This window comes from Falco biarmicus, chromosome 8 (genome assembly GCF_023638135.1).
Source record: "Falco biarmicus isolate bFalBia1 chromosome 8, bFalBia1.pri, whole genome shotgun sequence".
In the NCBI taxonomy this organism is placed as follows: Eukaryota; Metazoa; Chordata; class Aves; order Falconiformes; family Falconidae; genus Falco; species Falco biarmicus.
Genome location: NC_079295.1, coordinates 46,920,883 through 46,943,840, shown reverse-complemented (window position 1 = coordinate 46,943,840; position 22,958 = coordinate 46,920,883). Strand labels below are relative to the sequence as shown.

The following is a 22,958-nucleotide window of genomic DNA, read 5'->3' as shown; positions in this document are numbered from 1 at the left end:
AGCTGGCAGTTCGGTGCATGTAATCATCTTGGAACATCCCAAAACTTGTTCTTTTGTTCGGCTGTTGTATCAAGGCTTTTGGTTTGTGTCTGTGAACTTGTCACTTCTCTAAATCAGAAATCTTTCTCATGTTATTGAAGCACTGTGGTTTTGAACGGTACGTTCATTGTGGTAGCCCGTATAAAGAACATTTCTTGTACAGGGGATGTATTTCTGACACTTTCTAGATGGCTGTAATTCAGAGATGAAGTGATGTCTTGCTAGTTTGACATATCTATAAAAGGATATGGATTATTTGTCCTTGCTAAATTCTTGGCGAGGTGGTCCTATTGGAAATGCCATGCTCCTGGCTGGCAGCATGACAAGCGTGGTCACGGTGGTCTACCGGGTGACCCAAGGGGGACAGCCAGGGTTAGAGCCAGGTCTTGGCAGCCCTGCAGGCAGCCTCTGGGGGGGTCACACTGGGGCTTGTGCCAGCATGCTGGAGAGGTGATGCTGCCTGTGCTGCTGCTGATGCAGGTACTCAACAGGGGTTCAGTCTCAAGGGCCAAGAGTTTATTTGGCTTTGGTTTGGTTGTCACTCTCTCATCTTGCTTACACAAGACATCTCTTTGACTAGCAAAAACGTGGTTTGGGAAGAACCCATGCAGACCAGGTCATTTACTGTAGCATGACAGAAAGTGCTGTATTTGATGTGGTTATGGCAAATGGGCTGGCAAACCTGACTTGTCTGCTTTGGATAGTGGATGTAGGCTGGCCTTAATGTGTTGTGAAATAATGAGCTTTTGACACCTCTGTTTGAAAAGGGAGGAAGAAAGAGGCAAATCCAGTTTTACAGTATACACAATTTTAATAACAAAAATTTTCTGTACACTGCACTTCATTTTACTCCATTACTTACACCCCCTCCCACCAGAAGTTGGCTCTTTAAACGTAATTTAAATACAATGCATCTAGAACTCCTTTTAATCTCTGGTTGCTAAGCTGGTAGAATAGTTCACTTACTAATGTTTACATTAATAAAAAGAAAAATGGGGTGGGTTTTGTTTGCTTTTTGTTGTTGTTGTGTTTTGTTTTGGTTTTTGGTTTTTTTTTTTTTTTTTTTTTTAACAAAGGAGCAGTTGAAGAATAGCAGGTGTAGCTTTTCAGTGCTTATGCCAGAGGTGCACAGGCTGCATGGTGTTTTGCCCTTAGCACAAGCTTTGCCCCATCTGAGGCTTGATTATAGCCATCAAAGCTTCTGTTACCTTTCCCTAGATACTTCTCAAAAGGTTTTTTATGCAAGATGTGAAATGCTCCATTTCCAGCTGACTCTGAAATGATCTTAAAGCATCTTGCTATTGTGATGGCTTAAAAATCAAAAGCCCAGCACCAGTTTTAGGATATCGGACCCTTTGCAATGGAGAAAAATGTGGGGGAGGGAGGAGCTGCTGCTGTGCAGCTGCCTTTGATTTTTGTTGTTCCTCACTTGTTCCTTTTTTGGGGGAGGAGGAGAAATACTATATCGCTCTCTGAACTTTTAATTTTTATGGAAAACTCTATAAGAAAGATGAAATTCAGCTTTTGGGTAGATTTCATAGGTCTGAACAGATGGATTTTGATAGCTGCGCAGATCACAAAATTAAATCAACTTTATTTTCATTAAAGTAGTATAGAAATTAACTTAGACACATTAAAAAATGAGTCTGTTGCAGATTTCTGGTTTAAAGCCACAGGATATTTCTGATTTTTAATGTTAGCAGTAGGCACTGTCTTCTAAGGGGGGTAATGGGACATAAGCTCAGATGCTTAGATTTGCATGCAGGCTAAGCTTATTGCTGAAAAATCAGATAATTTCTGCTTGGGGGAAAAAGCAAACAAACATTGATACAGCATTATTAATTATATTTCTGTCTGCTAGGAAATGGGAGCTCTGTGCAGAGGAACACTTCAGCTGGAGACTAAACGCTAACCCATTTTACTCTTCATCGAGTAATTTTTAGTTGTGTGCATTTAAATGATGATCTAATGCAGAGCGACTAACGAGAAGGGAACTAAAAGCATAAATTCAGACCCATTCCAGTATGATGACTCAAAAATTGAACTTGTACTGCTGGGTTTGCATTTCACTGACATGAGGGTGGGGACAAGGAAAAGCTGGCTGGAGATCAGGGAGGCTAGAGGAGATCTTTGGATGGGATGAGGATCTCGAGAGAAGTAGAAGAAATTTTCATTTCCAGAAGGCCGTGAGCACTTGCATGAGGCGGTGCCTAGAGGTGGTGAAGCACCTATAATGCCATTTAGTACCTGTAGAAACCGAGGCTGTGCAACAGAGATGGTATTTGGGGAGAGCAAGTTAACAGCCTCTTGTCATCAGCCAGTGCTCATGCTGAAATACAATTAATTTAAACCAAATTGTCATGGTTCTTTTTTCATAAACAAAATAAATCGGAGACTGCTGAGTAATGCACTTATTACAATACCCTCCTTGCCTGGAAGCAGTCACAAGCAATTGAGAATGGAAGACAGTAACTTCACACACACACACACACACACACACACAAAAAAAACCCACGCAGACCAACCACACGAGAAAAAAACTGCAAGAATTAACAGCCTCTGGTTGTGTCCTTGTGTGGAGTGATGGCTTTTCCTGCCATTTGCTGTCCCTCCTAAGGGAATTTAAGTTGACTTCACTGCCAGTGTTTGACATTCTGCGAGTTTTATGATACCTGTTACCCTAAATGTAATGTTTGTGGAATTGCTTTGCTTATGCCTGGAACCTGGCAACAAATGCTTTTGGAAATGGCAGATATAAACCATGGCATTTTGGAGATGGGCTGTGTATTAGTGTGTAGTACAGACTCAAAGGAAAATTGAACGGTGCTGTGCTAGGCTGTGTCTGCTGGCCTCCTGCTTTCCTGTCTGCAAGCCAAAGCAGCACTGGGACCAGTGGAAACTGGGGATGCTGGTGCGGGAGAGACGTTAGGTGCCTGGGTGTGTTTGCTTTGAGAGACACTGGAACGGTGCTGTAATGCTTGGAAGATTGGCGTGAGTGGCTAGGATGGAGAGGAGGATTAAATCCAGCATTGCTGGAACATCTGTCTTTACTCTTCTTGGCATAATTATAAGCTAATAAGGATGAAGTGGGTTTCTGCACAGAGCTGGGGTGTTAGGAAAGCACCTCCTTGGGAGGAACCTCAGCACTTCAGTCAAGCAGCCACTTCTTGTTACCATGTGGAAGACTGACGTGGTACCTTTTGAACTGCCTCACAGCAAGGGGTTCTGGCTGGGTGTGGAGGAGAAAGGTGGAATTCCTTCTTGCAAATGCAGCTGAGGATGTCAGAGTTTCAGTATTGATACCTGATGGTTGATGGTAGTGTAGTCAGACTATTTGGCTGCCAGTGTAATTAACGAGTTCAGTTATAACTTTCTCTGCTGGTACCCTGCAGCTGTACATGAAAACCATTCCAAAAGTGTCTGCTTTCCAGTTCCCCCGGTGCAGACCATCATGTTGGTTAACGCGAGGTAAGGGAAGGTGCACAGTCAGGGGCAGGTCGCTGCTGAGGAAGCGATGCACGCTCACCTGCCCAGAGCAGGGCAAAAGCCTGGATGTCAGGGAAGTGCTGCGAGCACTTACTCATGGTAAGGAATGAAGCAAGTCTTTCTACAAGCAGCTAAATATCCTTGGATACCAATACATTTTTGTACTTATCAGCTTAGGTCTGGCTTTCTGGCTCGTGTGGGATTTCATCAAACAGAATTTTTGCTCTTTGTCCACCTGCCCCACAGGTTTTATCGTATTCAGTTAAAAGCAGTAATTGATTTCCTAGAATAGGTGTAAATCGGCTCACTGTAGTATAAACAGAAGTGTTCAAAGGTGTATCTATAGAAAACCATTAGGCTTCACTGAATCTTTTCCATTAAAGTACAGAGTCACAGGAAGTAAACAAAATATTTGTTTTATAATAAGGGCACTGCATGTAAAAATAAAATGATGCAAATTAATATCTTCAAAACCAGTAATTGAAAAATCTTTATGTAAAATCTTAACAGAAGTCACTTAGCTTGCTGTAATTGCCTTGGACGAATTCATTCCACAATAAAACATCAAACTGTTGTATAATTGCACCCTAAATAGCTCACTAAGTGGTAATACAGATATATAAAAGCAGAGTGAAATAGCTAACAGATTTTTATGCAGTGATTTTTTTTCTGTTTAAAAAGTTTGCAGAATAGTTTAGTACAACACAATTAGCATACTGTAATTACTGATTTGTTCAAGGTATGTCAACACTGTGAGGAATTTCTTCATCGGTGTGTGCTGGTAATTGTTTAACACTGCAGCATTGGACACAACACATTTTTTTTTTTAAGTTATACAGACATGTATATATATATATTTATATTAAAAAAATGTTCCATCCCTCCGGTCCTTTTAGCTTTGGTTAGAATGTTTACAATATTTGAGCAGTTGACTTAAAAATAATGTAATCCTTTGCAGACCCCCCCACCCCCCACCCCCGTGGCATCCGAGTACCACCATCGCTGCATAGTTCTGCAAATATTTACATATAATTTCATAATATAGTATAAATAGCAATATGGTACTTCTGGCTAAAGAAATCAAATTACTCCTTAAGAATGAGGGGTGTGTGTGTATATATTTATAGGTGATTCTTTTAAACAGCGTACTAGTTTAGATTCTGTCCCATGTCAAGTAAGAAATGAAACATTTTTCAGTGAACTATTCTATAAACTAATTACATTATCCAAACTTAACAAGAAGGTGTACGTTGCTTTTTTTAAAAAATGGTAATTACCTTGAATTTTGGAAGAGGAGGACAAATGAGAGCTTATATTACAGGGGCTAATTCTGTCTCCAGAGAAACCAGTGGAGTTAGTGCATGAAAATAGCTTCCAGGCGAGAGGAAGCCTCAGCTGGGGGGAGGCAGCGGGGGGACAAAGAGAGGCTTCTTCCTTCCTTCCTTCCCTCTTCTCCTTAACCTCCCGGCTGATATTTACTTTTAATTAAGAAAAACTTGCATTAAGGTTATTTACACATGAAAAGGTGTTGAAATGCTGTTTGTTCCTAGTCGTAAGTTATTAGTCTGAATTCATGAAAAGCATTGTCAAGTCAAATCAGAGAGCTGATAAGAATTGAATGCGCTTAATATTATAGAATTGATCCCGTCATACTAAGCCTTCCTAAATAAGCTACACTGCCTACTTTGTAAGCACCTGGAGAGTTGTCCTGCGAATTTGTGACTGTCCTGCTAATTTGTGACCGTGTGAACTGCTCCTTTCTGTATCTGTTGTGATCTTTAGCCAGGTCTGTTTAAGCAAGCCAAACTATGAATGTGCAGATAGGAAAATTGTATTTAAACTAAATTCCCTGGTTCCCAATGCACTTTAAATCCCCACCTGGACCTTTGTTGCTCTTTCTGCATTATTATTTTTTTGTTTGTTTGTTTCCCCTCCCCTTTTTTACTGGAATGAAATTACCAGAGGAGGAAGATCTTCCTCCACGGCTGCCTTTAAAGTGAATGGAGCCAGCTGGAGTGTTTGGGATCCTACAGCTGCAGTGGAACAAACGGAGCGTATGTCCCCCCGCAGATCTCTGTGCAGATATCCAGCATCCTTCCCCTCAGACTGTTCTCATTAGAAAAAGTAGAATATGGAGACTCGGGTATAAATGTTTACACACAGTCATATAATTACATAACATGAAACATTTTACATAGTTTGAGGTGAGCATCTCTTTAGACTTTTAAACATTAGGAGTGCAAGTTTAATGTAATCATTGCTTCTTTAACACTGAAAATATTATGGATTTATTTTTTAAAAAAACTTAAAAATACGGCACCACTCCATAAACAATGTTTCCATTAAGTAGCTTGGAAAATTAGGCTTTATGTCAACATTTGTAAAAATTAGAATCTGATGTAGGTCCCCTACAATTTTAAAATAGGTTACTTATCTGATTTAATTTTTGATGGCATGTAGGTATTATACTTCACATTCTTTATATGGCAGCTGCTGACACTTGCACTGTCCGTAGCCATTAATGATGATGAAGGGTCCTTCGTGGGTGGGTTCATATTCGTTATAGGGTCCTTGGTCTGATATATTTGCCATATGCAGCCGTGTTTGGGATCGGAGCTGCCTGTGGTTTTGGATCATTGAGCACTGCCTAATTCTTCGTAATGTGGGAGGGCAGCACTTCCTGGAGATGAACACTATAAAAATGATAAAAAAGAAAGAAAACAATAAAGCCATTGTTCCTGTAATTACCCTCTGAGTGAAGATGGCATTGTTTGGCTCAGGGAAATGTTCTTCGGTGGTAACGACCATGCCTGCCGTAGTTGGAATCTCTTTGTCTCCCATATGGAAATGAGAAGAGCTTATTCTTTTTGTGTACTCGGTAGTTGGAGCTGTGTATGTCGTAGCCACGGGCGTAACAACAGTCGATAAATTCCAGCAAAGCTGAAAACCATACACTGCATCCAGAATGTCCTCTCCCTGGGTGTGGTCGGGGCTATGGCAGAGGATGGAGTGCTCCCACCGACCTTGGAAGCCACTCAACCATGTGGCCAAGGCGCAGATCTTTGGGCTGCATTCCCACAGATTGCCGGAGAGGCCCACGGTGGTGAGGGCTGTCAGGGAACTTAGGATCTTGGAATCCAGAGTGGTGAGCTTGTTGTTATCCATTAGGAGGGTTTTAAGGTTAGGCATAGTTTCAAAGACGGTTAGGTCAATGGCTTTGATCTCGTTTCCAGTCAAATCGAGCTTTTCTAAGGTGCCCCAGGTCCACTCCATCCCACATGTCAAGTTGCTAATTTTGTTCCACTGCAAGAAGAGGGTGTGCAGGCTGCTCAGCCGGAGGAAGTGAGCAAAATTAATCTTTGTCAGCTGGTTGTGCTCTAGGTGAAGCTCCCTCAGCTTGATTAATCCCGCAAATCCATTGCGAGCCAAACTTCGCAAGCGGTTTGTGCTCAAATCCAGGAACTCCAGGCTACGACAGTCCCAGAACAGGCGGACCGGGATGGTCCGCAGAGAGTTGGATCGCAAGTGCAAGGTCTGTAGCTTGCGAAGGCCGTAGAAGAGCTCGGGGTGCAGAGAGGATAACTGATTAAAAGAGAGGTCCAAATTCTGCAGGTTAAGCAGTTGGCTAAAAGTTGTGTTTGGCAAATGAAAGATTTTGTTGGAACTTAAGACTAATTCCTTAAGTTTATACAGTCCTTGAAAAGAATCTTCTCTGACTGTTGCAATTTGATTATGATCTAAGTGAAGCCAAGTAAGTTGACTGAAGCTTGCAAATTGATCCCTTTCAAGTTCAGAAATATAATTGTGCCTCAGTGACAAACCTAGCGAGCCCTTTTCAGTGGTGTTTGGCACTGAGTGAAACCCCTGAGAGTCACAGTAAAAGAGCAGCTTCTCACAGCGACATTTTGGTGGACAAGCCATGCCCAAGGCAGGCAGCATTTTTAAAACCATACTCATTGCATATAGTGCTGCCAGCATACGAGCCCCTAATGGCCACTTGAAATGTAAGCCTGCAGAATATAATTTAGGAAAACAACAAGATAGGATAGCCTTATCAGTACACTTTGAACATCACGATGGAAGATTTCACTGCAGATAACATTGCCATGCATTTCCGACAAGCTAATTCTAAATGCAAGAAACAACTTACTACGAAAAACAGAATACTTGGTTATTACACTTAGGATGAGTCTTTATCTCTATTACGGAGCATTACAGTGTCACAATTGGAAAACATTTTTTTCATAAGGTTCAGTGCAGAAAAATTTGCTTTAGCATCTAACGGCTCCTTTAAAGCATAGCCGGTCATTCATTATACAAGGTATATAGAAACGCAGGAACTTACCCATTCTTTTGAGTACATTGGAGGTTGCATTCAGTCGTAGTTTTAGACTCAACACGGTGAGTCTGTAAAAGGCTCTAATGTAAGATAGCCTTTGAATAATTTACTGGGTTTAGTGTCCTTTGATATTAGTGCAAAATTGAATCCACGATGCTCTCCTGGAATATTCCTTTTGAAATCACTGGCTTGATCTCCTCTGACAGGTCTGCAATTTTTAAATCAACTCTTAAGACAAGTTTTCGTCCTCTGTGGCTGCTCAGCTGTTTAATTGAAGCTCACGTTTTCTTTTTCCGCAGCTGTGGCTTCCTTTAGTCCTAACTTGTTGATGGCAGATGGGTGGCTTATTGCTGAGAGAAGCTCCTGTAGTAGCATGAGTGCATTTACTGAAAAGCTTTTCAGGGAAGCGGTACAAGAATGGATTTGCTTATGCGCTGTGACCACACAGGGCTGTATATAGGCTGACGTCACCTGGTGACATTCCTTTTGTTTGGGTTTTCCAGAAGCTTTGCTGTTTTAAAGCATTGTGGTGCATACTGTGATCGTGTTAAAGACCACTGATGGGGGGGGGGGGGGGGATGGGATGGGGGGGGAAATCAACGGTAGGAGTCCTTCGTCCCCACGATAGGATTAGGAAAGACTTGCACCACCCCGCTCCCCCCTCCTGCATCTGTGCTGGCTGTATTCCGCTGGCATTAAAAGCAGCGCAGAGCTGCGGTTGGAAGTGCCTTAGTGCTGGCTGCTGCCAGTTTTCTGTTAAATATTGCTGCATAAAAGGAACTTTCAGGTGCAGAATGTGCACAGTTTGAATAGAGGGTGCCAGTTAGCACCAGCTTTTCACAGGGGTGAGAGGGCTTTGGCAGCTTAAAGCTATGCCTAACAACTGTGTGTGGCTGTGGTCCCTGCAAAAGTGGTAAAGGGAGAGAGCAGTCATTTGGATGAAGGCGGTGTGTCAGAAGGTACAGCGCCCAGCCAGGGAGCAAAGGACAGGAGCAAATGTTTCAAGCGATGAGAAATTTCTGGAAAAAGCAAAGCTTGCGCTAGGGCACAGGAAAAATTTAATTGGAAGCCAGCTTGACAGCATGCAGTTATGAAACTAGAGAATCTTCCCCCCCCTCCTGCCCCCCAGACGGTGGCTTTTCTGCTTGCTTTTTGCTGGGACTGGAGTGCAGAGGGGATGTTGTGAGGTTGGCATTTACAGTCGGGGCTCGGAGCTCTTTGAGGGCTTCCTTGTGGTCACCGCTTACACTCTGGTGTGTAACCTGCAAAAGGGGGGACACTACTGCCATTAGCATCTCACTGCTGGGCAGGTCCATAACAATTACCCTGTGTGTTTTAGAGTTGCAGAAATCTGCGTTTGCAGAAACCGTGACCCTGCAAAGCTGCCCACGCGGTTACAGCCAGGCCGGTCTTTGGCTGGAGCAGGCACGCACAGTGAGGAGGAGGCAAATATGCTGTCATGGCTGCTTGTTTTAAAGGTTCATTGCCCTTTTATCTGGAGCAAACTCTTCTCCAGGACAGCTGGTTCTGAAAGGTAAATGAACAGACTTGATTTAATTTTTACTTTTTTAGGATTTTTGCATGCATATGCAGGAAGGCCTTCGGCACAGCTGCTCTGGCCTTGACTTGGTGTGGATGGGGGGGGTGCTAGCTTCCTGCTCCAAGCAACTTGGATGAGCTTTTCTATTTTCACCTTAAGATATAAAGCAGTAATGTAGTAGAAGGCACTTGAAAATGTTTGCTCTGTAGTGGTGAGGTATCAGTTAGGACTTCAAGATACGGGATGAGCTGAGAATAACAAGCTTCCCATGCTGATGGAAGAAGTTGATGAATTGTGTCAAAAGAAGGTTTTAAAATAAAAATGACCATTTACCTTTGTCAGTAAGCTTGGGTTCCTTAGAGGTACTTGTTTTTCTGCCTGCTTCTCCCTTTGCTGTCCCATGGCATAATTGTAATGCTGACTGGTACTTCCTCTCTGTGGTGGGCTGTCGCATCCAGAGCACACTGAAGGGAAGCACTAAGTGGGAAGTAAAGGGATAGGAAAGGTGAACTCTGAAAACAAACAAAAAGAAAACTTCAAGCCCACCCAAAAAACCCAAAGCAAAACAAAACACCCCAACCCATTAGGAAAGTAACTATCTCTCACGGTAAAACAATTAGGAAATGCTAGATGAATTTCTCAAGTTGTTCTGCTACTGTAAATATTTTCACATTTGCTCTAGAGTGAAAGAAATACATGCAAAGAAATTACATAAACCTGTTTAAAGAGTTTCTTCATGTTTAATGTTCACTGTACAAGAAGTACAGAAGCTGAAATCCAGCCTTAGCTGTCAGTTGCCAGCTGTCTGATGGATCTACCGTGCCGAGGTACCTGTGGTTGCGCTTCTCATAGCAGCTCATCTGGTGCAAAGTCTTGAATTGTTGATTTGAATTTTAATAACATCTAAACACAGCAACGTAACATTTAAAAACAACATTCCAAAGGGTGTAATTAATAAAATGACAATGGCTATAAGGTCAAATGTTACACCTCTCCTGTGCTACGTCATTTGACTATTACCAGGAGGCTGAAATCGGGTGTCTTTTCAAAACGTTTTGCTTTTTGCATCAGTATCTGTTGGTAGGTTCCTCCCACATTAAGGTTGTGTTATTTGGCACAGAGTTAAGAGTTAATGTTCAAACACGGTAAGTTGCTTCCTTTCTAAAGCTCTCCGTTCTTTGGCCCGTAACCAAACAAGGGCTATTTAGCACCTTGCCAGCAAGTTCCCTGTTTGGGAAACTGTTAACACGAACTTTATGGGCGCTTTTCTTAGCGAAACATGTTTTTATGTGCACTTGTCATGAAATAACAGATATTACTGAAAGCAAATGTCTGATTTTCTTAAGTCTGGAACTCTGCAGTAATATTCACATTGTTCCTTGAGAGCTGCCTGGGGTTCAGGGCGTAATAGGCTGGGAGTAAACCCCAGCTGCTGGCAAAACTGATGCAATTGCCTTTCTCCCAATACTGGAAACCCACTTGCATGACGAGGAAAACCATGTACAAGTGCTATCTGGGGACTTCTGCCAGAACGGGTGCTTTGAAGAAACAGCCTGAATAGTCATGTGCAACATGAAGAGGGAAAATGGCATGTCTGCCCCAGGAATAAGCTTGCTAGGACCAAATAACCCTTTTGGGAGCTTCTCCCTTACCCCATGTCCGGAGAAGCAGCAGCAGCAGCAGCAGAACTGGTTTTCCTGCTAAACCCACGTGCTGGAAAAGTAGAATTGCACCCTTAGGCTAGCGTTGTCATTTAGTTAGGCTGACATCTTGTGGAAGCCTTCCTAGTGTATTAAGAACAACAAATAAGCTAATCTTACTTGATGTAGATGTGGGCTGCAGGACTTTCTGTGCTGTGGGGTTGGAGGATGGCAAGCCCTGGAGTTGCAGGCGAGGACGGGGCACCTGGGATTTGCAGCCCCATGTGTGGCACCGTGCAAACAGACAGCTCACCCTTCTCCCTGAAGAAATGATAGCGTTAATTTTTGCTGGACGTTAACCTGTTGAGGATCGCAGGCCTATTTGCTGCTTTTTTTGCTGAAAGATGGTCTTAGTGCTGCATCGGTAAGTCTGTGAGGCAAAGGAGATGAGCAGACGTGTGGCTGTAGCATTTCTGTGCATGTGTGATCACTTGGATGTGCCACCATGGAGCTGGATTAGCAGTGAGCCTCGAGACACGTCAGGAGAAGGCATGTCCAAGGTGATCGATCCATCATCAACAGATGTGTCCAGCTCTTCAGGCTAGCTGCAGGCTACCTTTGGGCGAGGGTGGTGGGAGGGATGGGGCAGGGCACTGTAGGTTGGGTGTCACTGCCTTCCTAGGAGCGAAAGACACACGTATGCTGTGGCATAGCGTGGTGGCTGTCACCTCCCGTCTGGCAGCTCTCTGAACCTGGCACTGGTCCCACATTTTAATTCCCCTTTGTACCAGGATGAGTGCAGGAGCCAGCCTTGCCCTCTCTGTGGGTGCCGAGGGCAGCGTGGGGCCGGCAGCCTGGCGGTGGGGAGGGGGGGGGTCGGGTGGGAGCAGTGAGGCATGGCAAGCTCTGCGGGAGGGGGAGTGCAGGCATCTTTGTTTTGATGCAAGTCCTTGCTGAACCCTAGGTGATTCCATGCGGCCCTTGTGCTTTGCTGAGCTATGGGCTTGCTGTGGGAGACTTTTCCTGCAGCCCAGCGGTGTGCAGTCCTGCTTCCTCAACCAGCAGACCTGGGATATGAAAGCACTGCTGAAATTCATGTGTGGCATACCTGGCTGCTTACCCTTCCTGGTCTTGACTCAGCAGTACTGTATCTGGCATTTGTTTGCAGCCCTAATGCCATGGTAAGGGAGGGGTGTGGACAGTTAGCCTAACTGCATGTCTACAAAGGATATGTGTCAAGGCAGAAATGAAGCATGTGAGAAACTGAATCTGAGCATTAAATCTCCTGCCTCCCCACGAAGCACGGCTCAGTGGTGGTGCGCTGACATACAACTGCCTTTGCCACTGCTTGCCCAGAGGAAGCTATGCCAAGCATTCATTTTTCACTTGTTAAATCACCATCATTAGCCACGATGCTGCCTGTTGTACAAGCAGCACAGAAGACAATTCACAGATAACCTGAAGCAAACAGTCTTTTTTAGGTGGCACATCTGGCTTACATCTGGGTGCTGATTTGGGGAGCAGGGATGCTGGGCTCTGCAGGGGTTTGTATGCTGTGAGGGCTGGGGCCGGGTAGGAGGAGGCACACTTTCTCTCAGTAGCTCTGTGGTCTGAGCTTAACCTAAACTGATGATGAACCATTGAGACTAACAATGAAAGTTTTTGATATTTGGCTCTAAAAACACACCGTTGAGTAACTCACTGTAATATGTATGCTGTTGATCCTAGTGGCTTTAAGACAACATTCATGCACCACCCCCACCCCCCTGCTCTTGTTACCTTTATAAATCAGTTTGGGTTAGATTTTAACGTCAGTAGCTGCAGGAAAAGCTTGGTTCAGTTTGGGTATTTTTTTGTTTTGTTTTGTTTTAATTTAGATGGCAAGCCTACAAAGGGAATGCTTTGTGACAGAGACGGTGATTCCACTTGCCTCCCTGTATACAAATCCCCTTTCTTTGCTTTAAGCCATCAAAATAAACCCTAGTGGGGATTGCTGTGTGAGCTGGAACAGCAAGGATGCGACAGTGACTGCCTGTATTGCTTTTCAAGCAGAGTAGCAACGGTAGTGGGAAGAGCAGAGATTACGGGGCGGGTGGGGATGAGTAATTTTTAACACCAATTCAAGTCTCTTTGATAAAGATCTGATTTGATTTAAAGTAAATTTGCTTGGTGGCTAAATTTATTGTCCATGATACTGGACACAGCTGTGGTATCATACTGCAAAATGACTGACATGGTCAACATGATCCTATTAAATCTACTGAATCTATTAGCTGCTTACTGACTGCAGAGCTTGTGATTCTCCTAGAAGAGTTTTGTGCTGAATATCTAAAAATCCTATTAGTAATATGAATATTCAGGCTTTGCTATTGTGAGTCTTTCTAATCGCATGGATAAAAGAAGCTGATGGTTGGCGTGTGTTGTGCTGCTGGGTCATTAGTTGGCTTCTCAGTGAGAGTTTACACTACAGACAAGGAACAGTTTTTTAATAGTGAGGGTAGTTGGTTACTGGAACAAATTACCCAGAGGTAGTAAACTGTCACTTGGAGCCGTTAAAACATGATCTATTACTTGAGAGAGAGAGAGACTAGCTCAAATGGGACTTGTTGAGCTGTAGAGTGGAACCGGTGGGTAAAATTCATGGAGCGAGAGGAGTCTGGACAAAGCGACTGTTGTGGTCAAGGGTGATCTTCAAGACTTTTATGTGCCTGGAGGGTTCGTGCAGCCACAGGCTGTACAACTCTTCATGTACTCCAACGACCACTGTCCTACCAGCTGCCTCCACTTGGCCCAATGGGGCATAGTTACTCCCACAGTTCATGTTTTATGTTTCATTTTATGCAAAAAAGGTCAAGAAACGTCATACGGGTAAAACTTGACATCCTTGTCTCTGGGCCAGGACCTTGGTTAGAACTGGCTGTGATGATTTAAGATGTTAATAACAACAGAATCTCTGTAGCCACAGAGGTGCAGGCATCCACCATGTTTGTCCTGTTCAGCCCCACTGCACCAGCACTAACGAAGGAGCTGGATTAGTAGCTATATGCACTAAAATTCTTAAATTACCGCAGCTAAGTTAGCAGGGCATTTTGTGTTGTGACCTTCAGAAGGAAATTCTGTTAATACTTTTGACAAGCTTCTATAGTAGAATTTCTGAATGCCAACAAGGTGGAAACAAACTGGTGCTGCCTTGTTAAAATCTAATGGGTTTAGATTATACAGCTCTTTCTGTGCTAATGTGTGGTGTAGCGTAATAGGAACGGATCAGCAGTATGAAATCAGTGCTGTTAGGCGCTCACGCGTGCGTGCATGCTTTTCAGGGCATTTTACATAGGGCTGGCTGTGGTCTGGTCTCATGAACTGAGTGTCCATTAGTGGAAGCCATCTCCTGGGTTTCCTCTCATCCTAAAGGTGTCTGGCCCTCATGCACCAAGACTGTTCGGGGCTGTGAAGCCAGGGACAGCAAAGTGGAAGCGATGGGTGGACTCGCTTCAAAAGCGTGCTCCTGCTTCGCGCTAAAGTGGTAGTGTAGGGGCACCCAGGGAGAAGTAAAATGGCACTTCCTGGAATAGCTGAATGTTTGACTTTCTACATAATACATGAGTATATATCTTGGATCCAAAGATATTCTTGGGGAAAAAAAAAAAAAGTGTGTGGGATGGGGGTGCCCTGTGTTCAGTGAGGTAGTCACGTTGCAGTAGGTAAACTGGTGTGAAAACATCAGAAAGAGCAAGCGGCTGCAATTGCAGGTTTATCTCTTGGAGCAGGCTTTTTTGTTAGTTGAAGCAGTGCCAACTGGCAGGTTTCAGATTTTGGGGTGCCTTGCCTGCTGCGAGGAGCCAGCTGCCCTCCTTGGGGTGCAGGCAGCACCCACCACCAGCAGCAAACCCGGAGTGGCAGCTTGGAACAAAGCAACCTCAGAGCGAGCTGAACGGGGTCTTCCTAGCCTAACTGTATTTTGGTTTCATATCCACCAAGCATGGATGGGGACAGCAAACTGTTCAATAAATAAGTAGCAGTAATCTCCACTTTATTTAGAGACTTCAGCTTTGATTTTAGAATGTGGAGTGAAGAACAGACTACTGCCAGGTCTGCTGAAGGCTGTGGTGTAGTCGGAACGAGCTCCTGGTTTTAATTTCAGTCACACTTCAGTTATCTTTTGTGATAAGAATCGAATGACTTGATCAGGGAGGTGAAAAATCTTCAATAATTGCTTAAACTACAATGACATTGCAACATCTTAATTTCCCCTCCTCACCCCCAATTTTGTTTAATTTTTATTTCTGCTGTAAAGCGGACTACTTGTTTTAGATTCAGGGCTGCTCATCCAGGTATTTCAAACACGCCTGTCACCTGGAGAATTGATAACTGCCATAGCAGCACTAAAGTGAGGGTGAATGGTTTTTCTTCTCAACAGGGTAATTGTATTGATCGTGGCTTTGAACTTCAGAAATTGTATTGTAGTTGCATAAAGTGTGTTTCAAAACTCTAATATTAAGCTCTATTATACAGAAAAATCTCCCAGCAAAACCAGACCACCACCATTGTTTTATCTGACACTCCCAATTTGATACAAATTAGGGTATTTTTGACCCAGCCCCTGCTTAAAAAGAGAGAAGCTGCCACTGCTTCTTGGCCCCTTGTCCTGTCTTTAACAACAGGGCTAATGCAAAAGTTGCTGGTTTGAACCTTGGCGAAAGCCAGCTCTCGGCAGGTGGGCCTGGATACTTGAAACATTGGATTTCATGTGTGACAAATGTATTATAAGGATTTTACCTTTAAGGTAATTGATTTTTGGCTCAAGAGCAGTCTTTTGCCTTGGGTGTGAAGGCGTGTGGGGGAGCAGTGTTGCATCGGATGCGCAACCCTGTGGGCTGTGTGCACTGCTCGGACCTGCAGATTGAAGGCAGCGTGAGATGTTGGCGTGTGGTCCGCTGGCCTTGGGCGATCCCTGTAGCTGAGCCTGTAGAAGGCTGAGGGTTGATGCAGTGCCAGCTGTCGGGCGTTTGACAGAGACGGCAGAAAAGAGGAATCTAAAATTAGAAGTTGAATGTGGTCTCCAGCTGATCAGGAGTAAAAAAGATTGCTAGATTTATGAAACCATTCGTTTCTCCTGAAAGCAAGCCGAAGAGCGCTAAAGGTAAAACCTTAAGGTGTCAGGTGTTACTGGACTGCTCAAACCAGCCAGAGTTTTATCAAGGAGGTGGAGACTTTACCTCTAGTGTGTGTAATCACTTTAAAAAATATAAATAAATAAAGAAGCTGACAATGTACTTGAAATGAATAATGCTTTTTTTTAAATTTTTTACTTTGAGACCCTGCATATCTGTTTACTTCTTTGTCTCTTGTTTTTCAGGCTGGACGCAAAGAAAGAAGTGATGCACTGAACTCTGCAATTGATAAAATGACCAAGAAGACCAGAGACTTGCGCAGACAAGTAATTAATATATAAAGTTGATACTTGTTGAGACAAATGAGTGCATTTCTGCATGTTTGCCCTCTTGGAGATGTTATCTGTTGATTTGTTTCTAGTGGGCTTGCCTGCATGTGTTTAATAAATTAAAAGCTGGAAACTTCCAGTGCCTGGTTCACAGGGAAGCACGGGGTGGAAATGTAATCCCCCGTTAACTGTGTAATAAAGATGTGGGATTCTTAATCATCCTTGTGGCAAGAGAGATTTAAAAAAAACCCAACTCTCACTTACGGATTTTGAACATAATCAGGTACATTTTATAATTCCGGTGGTATTCATCTCTGAGAGCCTGTTTTCTTTGTATTTGTGTAATATGAATCTCTGGTTGGTTTTTAAAGCAATACATTCCTCTTTTCAACTAAGTGTGACTATGGTTCAAGTTTGTTGAAAAATGTTTTTATTCTAGTAGAAAAATTAAAAAGTTAAATCAGCATGTTGTTTAACCAGCTGAGGGAAAGCAGCAAAGTTATTCATACAAAACCAATATGAGCTGCTAAATCAATATTTGTGGCCAAACTGGTGACTTGCACTTACATAACTAATCCATTTTTTTAAGGAGATTTAATTTAAATTGAAGCAAAAAGTGTATAGACAGGACTTAGTGCAGGGGAAGCCTTGGTCATACAATGGAAAAAAGATCAATGACAAAGTACTTCAAGCTTTACATGTTAATACAGTAAAAGAAAGCCACTGAAAAATAACTCATTCTTTTATTTTTATTTTAGCTCCGCAAAGCTGTTATGGACCATGTCTCAGACTCTTTTCTGGAAACAAATGTTCCACTTTTAGTATTGATTGAAGCTGCCAAGAATGGAAATGAAAAAGAAGTTAAAGAATATGCCCAGGTTTTCCGTGAACATGCCAACAAATTGATTGAGGTAAGATGGTACAACTTAAAATTAAATTATCACTAGTTCAATTAAGGCGAAACTAGGCAAAACACATTTTTCAATTCTCTTGAAACAAATGGCAAGTTCGGTTAAATTTGCTTTTTAAATTTTGTTTGAATGAATTTCAATACATTAAATTTAATACTTAAATAATTAAAAAGGTAAGCTTGTCAAAAAAGCAGCAGCTACTGTTACATAGCCCATGTAGGTTTAGATCTTATGTGAACATACACTGTTATCTTTACTTGATCTGTTAATTGGAGATGGTGATACAGAATAAGGCAGACTATGGCATGACTGTCCTGCTGTATAATTTGGCCTATTGTTTGAAGCCCGGAAGTTTTTGCTTTTCAGTAAAATGCCACTGAATATAAACAGGCCTTTTACGTGAAGACTGTTAGAATGAAAGCCTTCTTGTGTGTGTAAAGAACAAACAATGGACAAACAAAAAACTTGCAATAACAGCAAAACTGTTCCCTGCCACCTTTTTCTAATAAAAACCCAAAGGCTCTCGGACTGGTGTTACTGAAGACTAAAGCTAATCTGTGGGAAGATCAGCTTAAATGGGACTGACCTGTGGTAACTAAAATGCATTAAAGGTCATTAGTCTGCTATTAAAGGTAATCGATTTCACCGGGTAAGTTCATAGCCTGTATTCATGACTACACCTCAGTAACCTTGTCCTCTTGCTATAGTTTTTGCATGAGAGTTTTGTGCTTGTTGATTCTAAATGGCAAGGGACAAACATAGGTGTTGAAGAAATGTGCCACTAGGAATAAACTTCAGAAACCCTCCTGTGTGCTTCATTGTGCTTTGAGGCATCAGCTGGCTCATGTGCTTAAACTTCAGCAGCGACCTGGGAACAGTCAGATACTGGCTGATGTATTTTTGCTCTCTTAGTATCACTGTGTTTGATAATCGAGCCCGTGCGTCTCCTAGGCTCATCGGGAATGCTTTCACACAATTCAACAGATTTAAAATATTGAAGAGTAAGACTTATTGAACATCAGTAAAACTATTTTCTGACTCTTGCTCAGTATATTTTCCTCACTTTTTTCAAAGGCTTAGGGGCTTGGAGTGCAGTGAGCAACTGCCCTGTGGTCTGGGGTGCATCAAGCTAGTCCAGCTCTTCAGAGTGGCTGTCCAAGCAACGAAAAATCTTTAATTCTTTGAAGATACCATTTCTTCACTTTTGCCCTGCTGCATTTCAGCATAAATGCAACCTTCATACAGTTTAAAAGTTATTTTATTCTCAATTTTAAGTAACTAATGTTGTTCAACAAAACAGCAGGCGGAAGGCAGTGCTGCTGTGCCTAGCCTTGGCAGCAGGATACTGCTGTTCCGTGTGCAGTGGTGGGAACGGTGTGAAGCAGGTTTTGTCTAAAGTCTTCTTTCTTCATGTTGCAAGCCCAGTTTTATCTAGAAAATGATTTTTAGGGCTTGTGTATGGGAGAACTTGGCTGGCATAACAATAGCAGTGCCTATTCTGCCATAGTTCTGCCACCTCTTCAGTGCATGCCTGGTGTCCGCACACTGAGTTTGTCGGTGTAATTACAAAGGAATAATTTGTCTGCTTCATCCACGAACTTTCTTCCCACCCTAGCTAGGTGAGCTCTTACTCCCTGCTCCTTCAGAAAACATATGCTGTCTGAAAAGCAGTGGGTGGCTGTCCTCACTGGCATGTAAGAGTGCTTTTTACTGACCTTACCTTGTGTGCAAAATGCCAAGCTGCAAATGCATTTTACAGAACCTCTGTTTAGCCAAACAGCCTTGTCTTTCAAGAAGGACTATTCCCCTGAAAGTATGCATTCAACAGTACTTCTGACTGGCATCAAAAGGTTCTGCTAAAATGATATGCTGCTGCAACAACTTTTGGAAGGCTTGCTTATTGCTTTTGCTGTCTAAAATGTAACTATAGCTATAGAGTAGCATGATCTAGATGGCTCATAAACCTCTTCCATGAATGCAGATGGATTAATATGTACGCTTAGCTTTGACAGAAGGGGAATAGTACTCCTGCAGAGCCCTTGTCTCGAGGGGATGGAGAGCCACTGTGGAGTCATATGCGATGTCTTCCTTCACAGTAAATTTGACAGGTCAGGGTGGGTTGTACTTATAATGTCTCAGTGTGTCTCTGCCAGAATGGAGAAGGATGTTTGCAGGTTCCCATATGATTCTGCTCTTGGGCAGAAAGCTCGACTGCAGGTATCTGGAGAAACAATAAAAGATTGTGTAAGAGCAGAACAGAAGATGTTCCACTTGGTGAGATAAGTGATTGCTTTTGCTTGTTTTCAGGGGAAGATAAGTGTGCTGGGGAGTTTATCCTAACTACCCTCAGAAATACTGCTGAGCGTCTCAAAACATCAAATGTGACAAAACAGCTGCAGTGCAGAATGGAGCTGTGTTGTGTACCACACCGTGATTAACAGGCTCCTGTGTATTAGGTGTAGAAGAGAACGTGTCCTTTCCTTTAATGCTAAGTGATGGGAAGAAGCGTACATGAAAGACCTGCTCTGCACTAGGTAACTTGGAAGATCCCTATTAGAATTAGTGAGAGGTTTTACATCTTAGATTTTAGTACTCCTTTGTCCTGTGACCTGGAGGACTCAGTGCTGCTTTCCTGGTGAACCAGCCACTAGAGGGGACTGCAGTTGAGAGAGATATATATATAGATATATAGATATATATATATATATATGTGTGTGTGTGTGTGTATATACACACACTAAAAACTGTTGCAGGTGTTGGTGAGACAGGAGGAGTGGCAGTGTTGGTTCTGCATGGGGAGTTCTTGACCTGCAGTGCAGAGGTATTTACAGGCCCTCCAAGTAGCTGTAAAGAGATGCAAGATTTGGGTAATTTGGTTTTGAAATGTTCCATTCTTGGCAACAGAGCCCTCTCTGCTTTGTGGTTCCTAAAGTTCAGGCAGCCACTTTTGACCAAAAGGTGCAATAACCACAAAATTATAGTTTGCCTGCTGGGTCTGTATCTTCTAGAGAAACCATACCAAAGCCGTGTCCAAAAGGGCTTCCATCTGATTTGTTTCTTATGTAGCAAAATACTAACCCCCTTATCCTGCCTTTTGTAAACTGAGTAACTGTAAAATACTAAAATGAGACCTGTCTCAGTTGAACAGTATGTTTCAAAGATAGCTTTCAAAATTGCTCTGTACTAGCAGTCCATTAACTAGTTAGCACTCTGCCTGAATTTTGTTAAAGGAGTTTAATTCTGGAATTGAGAAGTTAATTTAAATACCACACACGAGAATAACAGAAGAGGCAGCATTTCAGGAAACAGTGTAAGAAAAAGTGAAATGCATTTGTGAACTACGAAAGTTGTCTTGATTTGCGGATTGTGAAGTACTTACTTGTGTCCGATGGTTTTCACAATGCTGGATGAAGTAGCCTTGGCTCTCCAACCTGTAATTTGCTCTTGAGGAAGGAAAGCTTGCCATCCTTAGATTTAATGTTCCTCCCTAGAAGAAACCAGACTGTCCTGCAACTTGGTGCTCGTTTGTAATGATGTCACTTAGCACCATGCTGACTTCTTGTTCGTGCCAGTCTCTGAAGTGTGCTTCTGCACAACTTGCCTTTGTGCTGCTCCCTGTAGTTATTGCAGTGGCGCTCCTGGCTATTTGCTGAAAAGTGAAAAAGCCGTCAATGTTAAGAAACTTTCGCTGCAGTATTGAATGCTTTAGAAAAATAAAAATGAGGTTTGTCAATTTGTCACTGTTTATACTGCATGGTTTTAATGGAGGAGTTTTTTCAGACCCGAAGAAATTAGGTACTTAAAAGGTAGATAAGCACAGCGTCCAGGTTAAAATCTTCCAGGAGCTGTTGTCTTGCTGAAGAGTATTTTGGGAAGGGCGAGTTTGTAATTCCTTAAAACCAGCAATTAATCTTAACCTTATTCTGGAACCCAGTACCCCTGTGTCAAATGTTTTTTCTGAACTTAAATTTTACTTTTAAGTCTCTTTCTCAGAGAAACTTTGGTAAGACCAGGGAGGTAAAAAAATCTCGATGACGTTTCATAAACATCTTTTTTTTCCCCCAATTGCTTTAATTTATATGAAAATACTGATCTGTGCCTTTTTTTAATGGACTGGGTTGTATCTTGCATATGGAGAGATGATTTTCTCATCTTCAGTGAAAACCCACGAACAGATGCAGACTGCAAATTTATTTGCTTGGAAAGAATCACATTTGGGCACTTGTGACTCCGTAAGCTATCTGTAGCCACTCACGCTGACATTTTTGCCTTCTGTTGCCCTAACTGTCTAGCCCTACGTCCTGAGTAATTCTTCAGACTTCAGTCTAAAAATGCCACTCTCCAAAAGCCCAAAGCCTTGCACATTTGCAACACTTTTATTGCAATTGATCCTGGTTTCCCCATCCTTGCAGCCTAAATATTCTTCAAAGAGTCTTAACAGCTGCAAGTTTTTTACATGTGAAAGGCTTTTAAAAAACCTGAAATGGGTAAAACATAGCTTGGCTTTAAAATAATAGCTAGCTTTTGGACTTCAGACACAGCAAATGCTTTGAAAAAATTGAGGCTTGCCTAGCCCCTGGGCACAGCTAGTTACTTTTGTTATAAAGGTATGCACTTCGTGTTTGTGCATCTCATATATTTATTTAAAACAAAGGATGGATTGAAGTGTCTAGCAGATCTAGAAATATATCTGGTCTCACAAGATTATCCTTTGTGTCTTAGTCACCTGATTTCCAAAGTTTGTATATACAATGTTTATAAAACTAGCCTCTTTGGTGGTGGGAGCGGACTGTCTTTGCTTATTCTTTAAATATTCTTTCTTCATGCTTGCCATCAAAGGTATGTATCAGTACTGAAAGACAGAGGTGATGTATCTTGGCTGAAAAGTGCAGACAAGCATAGCACTTGACACCTAAATCAAATACTGACTTGGAATGTTTTTCTGAACTTTGGGTATATTAATCTCTCAAAACTTGGCATTTTCTGGGCTGGGGTCATTATTAGTCATTACTGTGGTAGCTGTGCACCTATTTTTCCTGCTCAGTAAGCTAATATACTGGGGGGGTGGGGAAATCTGCAAACTCAAGTTTGTCTTTTACTTGCTTTTATTTTTTAAGGTAATTGTGTATTACAAGGGAAATGTCCTTGCACTATGATGTGGAGGAGAGGCAGAGTTAGTCCAACTCGAGACAAATTTCCCATTTTAGGATGGAGAGCAAAATGTCTCTTCCAAATAACAAGAACGTTTTTTGCAATTTGTCTATAGATAACCTTGGCAGCAGTATAAAACAAATGTCTTCACTAAATGACCACTATAGCTCTAATGTGCCTTCTAAAGTCTTGACATTTTTCAAGAACCGATGCACTTTCCTTGTAAGTTCATTTTATTAGTCAACTGATTAATAAATAAATTAAATTCTACTCATAGAAGATGCTTTCCTTGCATTCACAGTCAGTAAAGTAGGAAAGCCTCAGCAGAAGAAGTAGTTCTTCCATTTTCAGACAAAACTGGATGTACAAATTTAATGCATCATACATAAGTAAAGGCAAGTGACCTTTTAAT

At 42.4% G+C, this 22,958-nt stretch overlaps 2 protein-coding genes and 1 long non-coding RNA gene across 5 annotated transcripts in view; 1 reads left to right on the top strand and 2 right to left on the bottom strand.

The window, feature by feature from the left end:
- Positions 1-22,958, top strand: part of CTNNA1 (catenin alpha 1) — a 122,889-nt gene that overhangs the window by 54,033 nt on the left and 45,898 nt on the right. Inside the window, exons 1-3 of one of the 2 annotated variants that reach the window (XM_056348511.1) lie at positions 9,284-9,398; positions 16,401-16,481; positions 17,243-17,395. In XM_056348511.1, the coding sequence (XP_056204486.1) occupies positions 16,449-16,481; positions 17,243-17,395 (186 nt within the window). In that variant the 5' untranslated portion in view covers positions 9,284-9,398; positions 16,401-16,448. Of the gene's footprint in view, positions 1-9,283; positions 9,399-16,400; positions 16,482-17,242; positions 17,396-22,958 lie in introns of those variants that run through there. The other variant, XM_056348510.1, reaches the window with a different exon arrangement.
- Positions 5,672-8,429, bottom strand: LRRTM2 (leucine rich repeat transmembrane neuronal 2). Of its 2 annotated transcripts, none has more exons than XM_056348512.1 (2): positions 7,871-8,429; positions 5,672-7,535 (listed from the first exon to the last, which is right to left on the bottom strand). In XM_056348512.1, the coding sequence occupies exons 1-2, from the start codon at positions 7,872-7,874 to the stop codon at positions 5,989-5,991; spliced, it is 1,551 nt and encodes a 516-aa protein (XP_056204487.1). In that variant the 5' UTR covers positions 7,875-8,429; the 3' UTR covers positions 5,672-5,988. The 2 variants fall into 2 exon arrangements, with proteins under 2 accessions (XP_056204487.1, XP_056204488.1); XM_056348513.1 differs by having other exon boundaries at positions 5,672-7,107; positions 7,871-8,428.
- LOC130153556 (uncharacterized) lies at positions 9,304-10,432 on the bottom strand. The gene is made up of 3 exons (XR_008823456.1): positions 10,236-10,432; positions 9,738-9,881; positions 9,304-9,391 (listed from the first exon to the last, which is right to left on the bottom strand). It is a non-coding gene; the product is annotated as an uncharacterized LOC130153556 (long non-coding RNA).